Source organism: Amblyraja radiata, chromosome 12 (genome assembly GCF_010909765.2).
Source record: "Amblyraja radiata isolate CabotCenter1 chromosome 12, sAmbRad1.1.pri, whole genome shotgun sequence".
In the NCBI taxonomy this organism is placed as follows: Eukaryota; Metazoa; Chordata; class Chondrichthyes; order Rajiformes; family Rajidae; genus Amblyraja; species Amblyraja radiata.
Genome location: NC_045967.1, coordinates 33,648,094 through 33,662,603, shown reverse-complemented (window position 1 = coordinate 33,662,603; position 14,510 = coordinate 33,648,094). Strand labels below are relative to the sequence as shown.

The following is a 14,510-nucleotide window of genomic DNA, read 5'->3' as shown; positions in this document are numbered from 1 at the left end:
CGTTCCGTTCCGTTCCGGGCAGCGAGCGACTGGGCACCGTACGCGGGTCCACCTGAGATCAGTAGTAGTTTTATTAAAACAACCGATTGAAGATTATCTAAAGGTGCTGAAGAAAACTTCAAGCCTGGGACGCGCAACGCTAAGTACAGTTTGGGATGCTTGCTACCAGATGTAGACTAGACCAGGTCAGGGATTGGGGTTTGTGGACGAAGTGTTTAAGAAGGAACTGCAGATGCTGGAAAATGCTGGAGAAACTCAGCGCGTATAGTTCTGGTTGTTCAATATCTTCATGTTTGATTTATTACTTAAACTTAGCCTCGTGATTCTCATGACAAGAAAGTGCGAGATTTTGACTGAGTAGGAGTACATGTCCAGACATTGACCATCTTCCTCACCTTCACAAATACAATTTAAACCTTTGACCAAGGAAGAGCCTAAGGTATCTTAAAGAACAGCAAATTCATTTAGTTATTTAAAAAATAAAAACTGTAGGTGCTACAAATACCCAGCACGTTAAGTGACATCTGCGGAGGGAAGAATAAGGTTGCAGTGTCAGGTTAGATTTCTGGCATCTGCAGTTTTATTTTGTCGTTTTTAACTATTTTTAAAGTTTAGCCACAATAATAAATCCTAGTAGTAGTGATCAAGTAATTATGGAATTTTATAGTACCAGAAGGAGGTCATCGGTCTATTGTTTCTGTGCCAGGTCTTTGGTATAATTATGCCATTACACAACACTATATTTAGGCTAGAAACTAGAGGCTGAAGAAGGGTCTCAATCCGAAACGTCACCCGAAATATTCTCCTTAGATGCTGCCTGATCTGCTGAGTTACTCTGGGACTTTGTGTCCTTTACTATACTACGGCTATTTTTTTTTATAATAGCAATTATTATGTACATTGATGCTTTATGTTTAAATATCTCAGACAGAAAGTGAGTACCATCCTGTTTCTTAAGTCTGAAGAAGGTTGTCATGAAGATCTTTTGAGTTAATACACATTCATCCACAGTCACCTCCTTTCAGTAGAAATCAGGCATTGACTTCCAAATCCATGAAAAACAGCCTGATGTTGGTTGGTATTCAATGTATGGATCTGGGTACCGCCTCTGGATAATAATAAATGTTGCAGCCTAGAACTAAATGCATTGGCGTGTGATGGACCATTTTTATGCAGCAATTGTGACCACCTTGTCATGTGTTTTTTCCTCAGTAGCTTTAATGTGCTATTAATCAACAGCCAATCTACTCAATATAAATTGTCTACTTTGACCATTTGATGGTACACCTTCAGGAAAGGTGGTGAAAACGTTGCCCATTGCAAACACTGTTGAAATTCCCCTTTTATGCAACATGCAGTTCAGATTGCTTAATGTAAAAGTAGAACCACATCATCCTTCCTACCTGCTGATGTGAAGGGGTACCATGCCAGATTCTTCTTCCATGGCCAGAGTCTGAGTCCCACTGCACATTGCCCTAAATGCTCTTGCATTGAGCTTGAAATTATTAGCCATCTCTATTGTTTACAGTGTACTATGTTTACATATTGTTGTGCTGCAGCACTAGTAAGAATTTCATTGTTCGATGTGACAATAAAACACTCTTGACTTGACTCTTGGATTACACATGAACTAATATATTCAAGAAACAAATGCAGTAATCTTCATTGTGCTTTATCCCAAACGAAACAATTGTTGAAAGTACAATTTTAACTAATGGTTGACATTACTCTTCCTGCATTTATAATGACATTTTTGCATGTGTATTGCACACAGTGTTTGACTGTGTTTAACTATTTCTGTATAAATGGTTACCTAGCCATAATAATAACTGGAATCAAGGCTGTTTTGTTTGTTGGGATTTATTATATTATGGTTCACTACAAAACAAATTATTGAGTGAGAGTATCAGTGCCTCTTTGTAAATGTATCTCCAAACTAATTATTGCCACTTGATGCATTGAAGATAATATCTAAAGGGGGACAATTATATCCAATGCGGTTGGAAACCTGCAGGTGCGGTTGCATCAGCCTGTGTGCATTGACCCCGGGAATATAAAGGCAAAACATCACTGTGCTGAATTCCATCTGTTTTTGGTGTTTCTAAGAATTACCTTAAAGACATTGCTGCAAATTGTTCCATTTAGTTGGACTGCTGCACTTGTTCAGAAAAGTTTGTGCAGAAGAACACCTTTGACCACAAGGTCCATCGGGCAATAATCTGGCATTAACGTCCTCAAGGCTTTGAAGAATGCCTCGTCCACAGAAGTTTCAATCAGGTTCCAAACCCTTTCTTTTCAGCTATTGTGCAAGGGCTCTCTGTGAGATCCTTTACCCACATCCAGATTCACAATTCCATCATAAATTCCATCAAAACACTTTGCAAGGGGATGAAATGGTTATCTATCTTCTTCTGGATTGTACATTAGTGAAAAAAGAACCTGAGGGGTAACTTTTTCACACAATGGGTGGTAAGTGTATGGAGCAAACTGCTGGTGGAGGTAGTTGAGGCAGATTCCATTGCAAGGTTTAAGAGACATTTAGACCGGTACATGGATAGGACAGGTTTAGAGGGATATGGGCCAAATGCAGCCAGGTGGGACGAGTGTAGATGGGACATGTAGACCGGTGTGGTCAACTTGGGCCTAAGGGCCTGTTTCCACGCTGTAAGACTCTAAAAGAAACATTGATCTTTCTTGTGCATCAATTCAATCAGCAGCAATTCACATGTCCATAGCCTCATAGGGGTGTTACGAGTAATACATTGAGGCAATTTATTAATAGCTGTAGGAAGATTATCGGTTCAGTGAAAGAAACCTCCCGTATGTGCCAAAGCTGGTCTTCCAGTGCCAAGGAACTCTTCGTACTAGACTACTGCAAACAAGCACATTCCAAGGTCCAGGATTACATGTGGAGATCAAGGATTACACGCTGAGGAACACACTGAACTTTGTTGCAGCTGTGGTTGAGGTTCATTGTGACAGGTTACAGTTTAAGTATCTGCCACCATTGCTCACTGTGTGTCTGGAAATCCTTGAACTTTTCACTCATGCAACTTCAGTAAAAGAAAAAGTATCACGCCAGTGTAATGTAACTGTTGTGATTCAATGTCCTTTACTGTGAAAAGTGATCAACAAATTTACTGTATACTATATAAGGCACCATTTAAGAGTAAAGTATATTTTTGAAAGGATAATGAATTAGTATATTCTAATGCTTTTTCAGGTAATATAAGACTCGCGGTTATGGAAGACTGAAAATGCAGACTGAAAGAAATGCAATTGTGACTCAAGCCCAGTTTGCGCAACAATACAGGTGAATCGTGGGAGAGTTTTATTTGTTTGATCATGTTTTGTCAAGAGAGAAACAGGCATATTTTACTTTGACATTATTACATGTAATTTCCACAGTTGATACAAATATTTAAATGTTTTCAATAATGCCTAATATCTTACATCCAACAATATGTATTTGGGTTATTATTTTTCCAATACTTTATGATTTCCAGGGTTAAGTATTATTATAATAATAATTGCTCTTTTAAAAGAGAGAATGAGTACTCTGGCTACTGTCATGAATACACTAGAGTAACAGGAACAAAGTACCGAGACTGAAAGTGACATTAGCTCCATTGTTTCAAGAAAAGACCACCCTGCCAATTCTCTTCATCCCTCCTCCCTCTCACATAGGCATGTGGCACTAATTTATTCACTTGGGTGCCTTACAACCAAAGGTATGAACATTGAATTCTCCAATTTGAAGTAATACTCCCCTTCCTTCTTTCTTTACCATGCCCCCGCTCCAAAGTTCCAATTCTTCTCCCATTTCCTAACACCCCCCGCCCACTCACTCACTCTACTCTTTAGACACTCATCTCATCCCATGACCCCCACTACAGCAACCATCCACCCTTCTCACACCATGCCTGTAATCAAACATTCAAAAAAACCATTAAGTTTTAATAATTGCAAAATACTGTTGATCTGTCAATTAATTTTAAAGGAACCATGAAAATATAGTCTTCCTTAATCACTGATTAGAAAGTGATATTTACGCCTTGAATTTCATTTCTTCCCACAGAGAGTATTTGGAGAAGAATGGCTTCTTAGACACAACCATCCGTCTCCAGAAGCAACCTGATGGCTCAGTGGCATTGCCTGTGCTTTGCAATAAACTCAACCAACTCGACCATCTCAACCTGTGTGACACCGTGGCTCCAGGAAGTACATGCACTTTCACATTGTTGAAGGTGAGATTTCTTTTGTGGATGGGACACACATTAACAGAAGCTTTTGGCGAGGACTAGAATATCTGATCATCAGACAGTAATTGCAAATTATCCATTTAACTGCATGAATGTGAACCATTCAGAATGAAGAGAAACCTACCTTTCACTGAGTTTCATGTTTGGAAGGTATTTTGTGTTCTCGTATTTTTTGATGACATGCATGGTCCATTGAGACTATGCTTGCTCAGAGTATTTCTATCAGTCCCATTCCAACGCCTATTTTCCTGCAAGCTACTGTCCCTCACATGCCCAATAACTACCCCCAATTTTCCTGTTACACTAGGGATATTTTACAGTAGCCAGTTAGTCTACCAGCACGTTTAATTTAGAGATACAGCATGGAATCAGATCCTTCAAACTGAGTTCACGCCGACTGTCAATCATCTATTCACACTCTGTTATCCCACTTTCTCATCCACTCCCTACACATTAGGGACAATATTTATACAGATGTCAGTTACCTACAAACCTGCATGTCTGGGGTGTAGGAGGAAACCAGAGCATCCCGAGGAACCTTACATGGTCACCCATGGTCAGAACGTACAAAGTCCACATAGACAGAATCCTAGGTTAGGATTGAACCCGGGATGCAGGAGCTATGCAGCAGCAGCACTAACTGCTGCACAACCAGGATGTAAAGCTGAACTGTTTAAGAAGGAACTGCAGATGCTGGAAAATCGAAGGTACACAAAAATGCTGAAGAAACTCAGCGGGTGCAGCAGCATCTATGGAGCGAAGGAAATAGGCAATGTTTCGGGCCGAAACCCTTCTTCAGACTAAAGCTGAACCTCCTGTTCTGTGATGGAAGACCACAGAACTCAACACGATGCTGTCTGTCTTGCTGAGTTACTCCAGCATTTTGTGTCTACCTTCGGTTTAAACCAGTATCTGCAGTTCCTTCCTGCAACACTCAGCTCAATAAGGAATGGTACTTTTGTGTATTTGTCTCATCTGTACTTGCTCAGCTGCACGGTGAACACAATTGTTATTGACCTTCACAGACCAGGTTAATCATGATGTTTGCTCTTTCGTCTGACATCAGCTGAAGTAGCAATGAAGTCCAGGAATTACTCATTTTGGATGGACTCGAAATTTCTGATTGCAGCATGCGACAACATACGATGAAGCCATTGTGTGTATGAATATCAGATGAGAATATGATCAATATCAACTGCACATGATTCACTGAGTTATTCAGTAGCCCATTACCTTATTTAAGGCAAATGAATGAGAAACTAGAATGTTGCCTAAATTATGAGTAGAGGGAATAAATAATGTCTGACACAGTGGCGAGTGCCATTTATTTCAAATGCATGATGGAGTATTAATTAACAAAAATTAAAATGAATGAAGACCTTGAAGTGTCAAGGTCAATTTTATTCGTCACATGCACCCAAAGGTGCAGTGAAATGAATTTGCCAGCAGCGATACACGTAAAAAGAACACACAATATACAATAAGATCTTCACTGTGGTGGAAGGCAACAAAGTTCAGTCAGTCTTCCTCCTTGTTCACCTGTGGTTGGGGCCATAAACCCTCCGCAGTCGCCGCTGCGGACGGCCCGATGTACAGGCCCTCTCATCAGGATGATCCAAACTCTGACATGTGGCCGAAGAACAGCAAACAGGCACACTACAATAAATAATTGATCTTTTCATTACATACTTCTTTACGCACCATATTTCGAACTTGTTGGTTTTCTGTAATTTTGATGCATGCCTGCTTTTAGACACTGAATCCTGAATGTTTTACGAATATACATTTCAGAATCCAATTTCATCTAAGAAGGCTTTGGTAAAATCGTGCCACCAAAGGCTGCGGGAAGAACTCTGTGCATTATTGAAATGCCGTGGTGTTCTTTGGACTGAAGAACTCAGTCATGATGTACCTCAAGTGTGGAAGAGGCATGGAGACATGATTGTTCTGAATGAAAGTGCATTCCAGGCAGAAATCTGGAAAACTTTGGGTGAGATTTAAATCTTGAATTATGTAGCATAAGTATAGGAATCATATGTTTCACATACTCTATTGTGAACTCAATATATTTCCTCTTGGCTACATTCCCCAGATAAAATTTGCAGATAGTATGTACATTAGCCATTTTGAATCGACCACTGGAATGCAAACTTGGAACCTGCTGATATAATTTTCCTTCAGGAAGAAATGTGCATGATGTCCACACTCCACAGGAGGTCAGGAATGAATAATCATGTAGGTATCCAATCTGTGGAAGCAAATTCAAGGATATAGAACATCCTTACCTTGATCTTTTCCTGTAAGCAAATGGGTGACCCCTATTTTTTTATATGAAACATCCTGTCTAGATTCTCCAACAAGAAGAAACACCCTCTCTTGATCCACCTTCTCAAGACCCCTCAATTTCACACAGGTTTCAATCAACTCACCTCTCAGTCTTCTCAAATGCAGCAAATGCACATCAAGTTTATTCAATTTGTCTGCATAAGACGGGCCATCCATTCTAGGTAATAAGGTTCAGTACATTTTCAAGGGTCACCACCTAATCTATCTTCTTCTAAGGGCTGTGTGATTCAATGACAGACTGGTCTGAAAATCAGGGAGGCAAAATTAATGAAGCGATATGAAAATCATAAGCTGAAATGTTTATTCATTTTAAATACAAACTTAAAATGGTCCTGGTTTTATCATGTTCCAATTGTGCAGAGCCAGAAGTGTGGCACGTGGTTGCTAACGCAGTAGGCGTAAGACGCATTGCAAAGGAAGGCAGAATATCTGCGGATGGCTTTCGTACTCCAAGGGTGACTTTACTACTGGGAGACGATGCTTGGGTCCATCACGTTGACAATGGCATCAGGTGAGAGCAAAATAAACATATTTAAATGACAACCAACTCCCAAGCAACCCAAGAAAACGCATGCAACATTGTTTATGGGTAAAGATGATTCCTCATCTGTATCTACCTGTCACTTACCAGGCTGTGTCCTGCCCCTCCTCTCTTCCAGCTCTCTTCTCCCTCAACACAGTCAGCCCGAAATGTAACCTATCCATGTTCTTCAGAGATCTGTCTGACCCGCTGAGTTGCTCCAGCAATTTGTGTTTGTTTTTATAAACTAACATCTGCAGTTCCTTGTTTCTACAAACATTAATACTTTACTCACTCAAAATGTGTTCCCAATATCTAAAGTAGATATTTATACCATTATACATGAAGATGCATAACCAACAGCATTATTTGCCTCGTATGATCAACAAATAATTGAGGATAAATATAGGGTATTACAGAATAATTTATTAAACAATGAGATAAAATAATATAAACACAAAAATTGACTCATGAACAGTAGATTATTAAGTAAAAGGAGCTAAAGCTGGAAGGATGAACTAGGCTATGGTTCATTCTTAGTGGGAAGATGGGGCAGGTTGTGATTATTTGAAAAACAGATCAGAGATTATCTGTCTTCTCCATCTCATCTTCTTGTAGTACATGTCTCTAAAGCAGGAAGTGCAATAGAGCACAACTCCCTTCAACAAGCAGCTGTGCTCAGAAAATGGGTCCATAACTTCCTCGGTTTTTGAATGCCTTCTGTAAATTTGCTGTGCTTCCAACTGAAGTCGTAATGTCATAAGCCTCCACAAGGTGTACTCCAGATCTGGCAGTTTCACATCCAAAGTGATGTTTTTTCTTGATACTTTTGATGCTTTACCTGCAATTCCCTTGCTCACCTTCTTTCTGACATACTGGGTTAAAGGCATCTTTTAACAAAACTACAAGTACTGCAACATGTGAACACGCTACTGCAATCAAATTGGCCAAACAGCAATTTTGTATTGACGATTTTTGTTTTAAAATGCAGATGCTGGAAATCTGAATTATGTATTTGTTCTAATTGGCTGAGCTTCAACTTGCGTACAAAACTTCCATTAGCTGAGTGGTTAAATTATGTACTTCACTCTCTTGTTGAGCACCGATGATGTAAGGCACATTCATTAGCCAAATATGTTTTTTTTTGTAAATACATGTGTCCATCCATGAGGCACCTACCTCACCTTCCCAACTCCTCCCCTATCACTCCCTCTCCCCTCCCCTTCCCCTACCTGGTTGCTTATGTCCATGATCCTTCACCCCTCCTTGGTCCACCAATCACCTCTCACTTCTGTCCCTGTCTACTCCTTATACTAACTATCTCCTCTCGCTTATCTCAGTCCTGATGCAAGATTTCAACACAAGATGTCGAACATTCCTTTCCATTCATAACTGCTGTTCGACTCACTAAGTTCCTCCAGCAGATTGTTTGTTACTCCAGATTCCAGCCTCGGCAGTGTCCTGTATCTCCACTGATGTTATCTATGTTTCATCTTCTCACCAGGTAGACCCAGTAAATAACCCTTGAGTTTTGAATGTAAGTAAACGTGACAGGAACTTTTACTCCCAGCTCCAATCTTGTCATATCCTTAATGATCAATTTCCTCAAAAGTCAGGGTTTTTTTTTGTCATCGAGTTCATTTAAAACAGATCGATAGACTTTGGAATGTTTAAGGAAGTAAGGTTTGTGAGGTTAATGGTAAATGGCATTGAAGTAGATCAGCAATGGTCCTGATGAATGGCGGACTAGGTTTGAAGGTCATCTGGCCTACTCCTTTTTCTTGTGTTCATAGGTTGTAATGATTCTTAACAATATAGCATAATTTATTTCAGCAATTATGAAAAAAAAAATAAGACATGCTTTTCCTGTCCTCATAGCATCCCAGTGTGTTACTGAGAAATAAAATTACATTGCATAATGGCCACTTTCATACAGCATGGTATAACATAGAAACATAGACATAGAAACATAGAAATTAGGTGCAGGAGTAGGCCATTCGGCCCTTCGAGCCTGCACCGCCATTCAATATGATCATGGCTGATCATCCAACTCAGTATCCCGTACCTGCCTTCTCTCCATACCCTCTGATCCCCTTAGCCACCAGGGCCACATCTAACTCCCTCTTAAATATAGCCAATGAACTGGCCTCGACTACCCTCTGTGGCAGGGAGTTCCAGAGATTCACCACTCTGTGTGAAAAAATTTCTTCTCATCTCGGTTTTAAAGGATTTCCCCCTTATCCTTAAGCTGTGACCCCTTGTCCTGGACTTCCCCAACATCGGGAGCAATCTTCCTGCATCTAGCCTGTCCAACCCCTTAAGAATTATGTAAGTTTCTATAAGATCCCCTCTCAATCTCCTAAATTCTAGAGAGTATAAACCAAGTCTATCCAGTCTTTCTTCATAAGACAGTCCTGACATCCCAGGAATCAGTCTGGTGAACCTTCTCTGCACTCCCTCTATGGCAATAATGTCCTTCCTCAGATTTGGAGACCAGATCATCTGGCTTTGAATATGGTAGTTGAGCTACCAATGCCAGCTATAAGGAAACATCTGCTTCTCTCTGACTAGTTGCAAGAGACATTTATGTTCCAGAGGATGTATAAGAGCTTTTTGTACCACAATTAAAATATGTTTAATCCGATAACTGGAATAAAATAAAATAAAGGGGATCAGTAATATTTAATAAATAATTTCAAGGTATCTGTAAATTGAACTCAGAACCCAGTGATTGTCACACAGCAAATACTTACATTGCAAATTTAAACAAAAGTATTTAATTGCAATTTGCAGAAACACTCAGTTGTAATCTATGCATTATGGTATGGTTAGTGAATATGAAACAGAGACATCCAGATTGTAGGAGTAAATCCCCTAGAATTTAAATATGTCATGCCACTATTTAGCAAAGTTTATTGCTTTCAAATTTTTTTCTAAAATTGTTGTTCCTCCTTCGAATGATAATTACATTCACAAAACTAATGTAGCTGTGTCTCTAATAATTTGCCTTTATAGGTACACATTTGACATTACCAAATGCATGTTCTCCTCTGGGAACATCACAGAGAAGCTTCGTGTCAGCTCTTTTGACTGCAGAGGGGAGGTGGTTGTGGATCTGTATGCAGGTAACATTTAGAATTAACAGCTGAGCCACAATGAACTGCACAGGCATATGACGCATAGATGTTATAAAATGGAACTGCTTGTAGAACCTGGCTTAGGGTAATCGCCTCTTTGTGTCTGCTTTGTCATTCAAAAAGACGTGGGAGAGAGGGGGAAGGAGGTTAGATAAAGTTAATTTATATTTACATAACTCCTTAATAGACCCCTGTGTGAAATCTCGTGAATAGTATTATAATTAGCCTATTGATATTGCAGTTTAACATGATCAAAAATACGCGTGAGGCTGTCTTAGACATATCTTTACATGTTTCCTTTGGAAAAAAATTCTGAAGTTGGGCCCTTGCAAATCAGCAATCGAAACAAATCTTAATTGACCCATGTGAGACATTTACTGTCAACAGTGGCAATCCACTTCTGTTTATTTTGGTTTCTGTTACAACTACTGACAGAAGGGCCAATGTAAACTAGTTCCTTTCACGATTCTGTTTTGAAGATCAAACTGCCTCACCAATATTAGGTCATGGAAAAATATATACAGTATATCGTGACTCCCACATTCTTAGCACATCCTAAAGTGCATTACAGCCATATTCTTGAAGTACACAGTTATGTAACACTTTGGAGATAAGGGGGGGGGGGGGGGGGGGGGGGGGGGAGAACAATTGCAAACTATTACTATGTTTGTATACTCATAAAGGGAGTATCAAATGTGGTTTGTACTGTTAGTATTAAAATAACATGTAATTCCAAGTCTACACCGATCAGTGATCCCCAGAAACACTAACACTATCCTATGCATTAGGGACATTTTAGAATTTTACCAAGCCAATTAGCCTACAAACCTAACGTCTTTGGAATGTGGGAGGAAACCGGAGCACCCAGGAAAGTTTATGCAGGTCACGGGGAGAAAGTCAGACAGCACCCATAGTCAGGATCGAACCTGGGTCTGGCGCTGTAATACAGCAGCTCTACCGCTGTGCCACCGGGCCGCCCTGTCATACTGACAATTCAGTGAAATTAGTTGATTACCAATGTGACAGATAATGATAATATCGTTGGTTCTATCTGTGTAGGAATTGGATATTTTGCACTACCATTTCTGGTGCACGCGGGCGCCGCATATGTCCATGCCTGTGAGTGGAATCCACATGCACTTGATGCACTATTGAAGAACCTGGAACTAAATAAAGTATCAGATCGCTGTAAGGTTCACAGTGGTGATAACCAGCAGGTACTCTTAAATCCCACCATTTCTTATTAATGGCATTCTATTTAAATCTAATATGGCTTTCAATATTTGATCCGCAGAAGGGAGGGACATTTGGAGGAATAGCTTACTTCTTAGATATAGTTGCAGTCTGAAATGACATAATTTATCAAGACTTATTTCCCTTGTTCTAACCATCCCTTCAATTTGTTGCCAGTTAGCAGCAAAAAGAGAATGCAAGAGGTCTGTGGAAGAGCTAGATTGGGAATTCTGGAGACAAGAGAAAGTGTCCCAGCAAAATAGCTAGGCATGGAAGTGGTAGATGAAGTGTTAGAATTCATTACGGTGGGGACATAATCGACAAAGTGGAAGTTGAATCTGAGCCTCTGGTGGGAACTGAATTTAAAGGGAGACAAAGATCAGGAGGAGTATTATAATACAAGAGCTGTTGAAGTTTCAACCTTTAACGTCAGAAAGGCAAAAACCCTGTTTGAGCACCAAATACAACAGAGCATAAAGTAGATATGAAAAGCGTGACAACACTGAGATAAAGTGTATCGGAGTTATTGCAGAGAGATGCCAAGAGCATGCATGTGCCAACACATGGCATAAAGTGTAGAACTTAGAGAGCAATAAGTGCCTTCAGAAATGGAGGATAGATTTAACATACCTGAGATCCTGAGCGGTTCCAAATTGTGCAGGGTGAAATTTGAGTTGAGTTGAACCTAGTTGAACCTAGAGAGATTTTCTAAGAAATAGATGTGGTTGTACAGCGCTTTTTTGTCAACGCCTTCTTGAAGACTGTAGGTGAAGGAGAAACCACCGAGGGTGAACAAAGTAAAAGGGAGAGTTGGAAGCAGTGGAGAACTTCTTCCAGGCTGGAATTCGTGGAAGAGAAGTGGAAGTGAATTTAATAGTGAGAAACATTAAGACAGGTGCAGTGGTATCTGTGTCAGATTAGGATTGGACATGATAAGGGTTGCTAGAAACTAAGCAAACATTCTGGAACAAGAAGAACATAATAGCTTAGCATTTGGTGGCAATATTCAAAATGTTCAGACAGTGGGATTCAACTTTGTACCATCAACTGCAGATGAGGCTATACGTGGATTGAATCACCTGCATGCACATGGGTATATAGGAATGCCATCAACATCAATCCGGGTTCGATCCCGGCTACGGGTGCTGTCTGTATGGAGTTTGTACATTCTCCCCATGACCGTGTGGGTTTTCTCAGAGATCTTCGGTTTCCTCCCACAATCGAAAGACGTACAGGTTTGTAGGTAAATTGGCTTGGTATGAGTGTAAATTGTCCCCAGTGTGTGTAGGGTAGTGTTAATGTGCAGGGATCGCTGGTTGGTGCGGATTCAGTGGGGCGAAGGGCCTGTTTCTGCGTTTTATCTCTAAACTAAACTAAACTACATATAAGTGTCCAGACTGGGTGACCGCCAACTGTGCATGTGCCTAGATTATTGCACATATATGGACTTGAGAGTGCCAGTGACTATGCATGGCTGTAAAGGTGCCATCAAATATACACACACAAGAGCCTCCAGTTGTGCATGCCAGCAGAAATTGTTATGAACTGTTGGGGATGTTGATCCATCAATATGCAATTGCACCCATGTTCAGAAGACAATTACCAGAGCCATGGTTTAGCAGAAATATAGCACAGCAGTGATACAGAATTAGGCGGTTAACTTAAAAATATTTTTATGGCCACAGGGGAGATCAAAATAATTCAAATAGAGGATATATACATTATCTTCAACATATTTTTTTCCTTCCCTTTTTGTAGTCTAAGAATCAGTAACAGGTATCATTTTCTGATGGGGGGGCCTCTGACCTAAAACCGCAACTTTTTCTCTTTCCACAGATGCTGTCTAACTTCCTGAGTGCTCCCAGCATTTTCTGTTTTTATTTAAGATTTCCAGCAACTGCAGTTTTGTATTTGATTTTCATTAGGAAAACTGTTCATTGGTTACTGTCTTTGGATTGAAAGTCTGCTACTGAGAGACAGATAAGAGCCTATTGGTGATAATGTACCCTTGATGTATAATTTGTAAGTAATGGGTTGTTTGACATTTAAATTTATAACTCTATTAATAATCCATTTTGTCTTTTGCAGCTTCTTCTACGGAACCTGGCAGACCGAGTGAATTTAGGTCTAATTCCAAATTCAGAAGAGGGATGGCCTGTAGCTTGCAAACTGTTGAAAGAGGATAGAGGAGGGATTTTACATATCCATAATAATGTCAGCTTGTTTCCTGTGAAGAGAGATCCTCTTGTCAACAAGAAAAATAACAATGCACGTTCTCGCAAGGAACAACAACAGCATCTAACAGAAATGGAACTAGCTAGGAGCAACTCTGAGATGACATCTCCAGCAAGCACATATGCATTACAAAGCATTGCCATTGAAGAGAACACACCTGATTTGAGATGGAAGGACAATAAGTCACAATTTGAATCAAATTGTGGGACCTGTTGTGAAAAGAAGCGAGTTACTAATCCTGAATGGCAAGTTTGGGCAGAATCGACAGCATTAAGAATTAGGAATATACTGGAAACTCACCATAAGAAGCCATGGTCTACAAATATTTTACATATTGAGTATGTGAAATCTTATGCCCCGTATATTGACCATGTGGTACTGGATTTGGAGTGTAGACCATGTGATAATAATTGATGTGGTTCTTCACATACAAATAATATTTCATGAAGGATGCAAATCTGAAATCCTTAAATAAAGTGTTTAAAGGTGTAGCCAATCTTTAAAAGCAAACTTGCAAATTGTATTACCTCATGGAGCAGAACATTGTTGGCTTAAACATTGGTCCAATGCAGGCAGGTGGGACTAGTGTAGCTGAGACATGTTGGCCGGTGTGGGCAAGTTGGGCCGAAGGGCCTGTTTCCAGGCTTGGACACTATTTACAATAACACTGCATCATCTGATTCGATAAGAGGCAACCAGATGGTGCTGTTATAATTCAGCTTTAACTAGATCAGCCAAAATTTAAGTTAATTTCATTCATAACGTGTCAAACAAAGA

At 39.9% G+C, this 14,510-nt stretch overlaps 1 protein-coding gene across 5 annotated transcripts; it reads left to right on the top strand.

The window, feature by feature from the left end:
• The first annotated feature begins 11 nt into the window (after positions 1-11).
• trmt12 (tRNA methyltransferase 12 homolog) lies at positions 12-14,243 on the top strand. Of its 5 annotated transcripts, none has more exons than XM_033030446.1 (8): positions 12-57; positions 3,224-3,313; positions 4,079-4,247; positions 6,054-6,252; positions 6,969-7,119; positions 10,144-10,253; positions 11,325-11,482; positions 13,587-14,243. In XM_033030446.1, the coding sequence occupies exons 2-8, from the start codon at positions 3,258-3,260 to the stop codon at positions 14,145-14,147; spliced, it is 1,404 nt and encodes a 467-aa protein (XP_032886337.1). In that variant the 5' UTR covers positions 12-57; positions 3,224-3,257; the 3' UTR covers positions 14,148-14,243. The 5 variants fall into 5 exon arrangements, with proteins under 5 accessions (XP_032886337.1, XP_032886335.1, XP_032886336.1 ...); XM_033030444.1 differs by having other exon boundaries at positions 18-143; XM_033030445.1 differs by having other exon boundaries at positions 18-185.
• Positions 14,244-14,510: the final 267 nt, after the last annotated feature.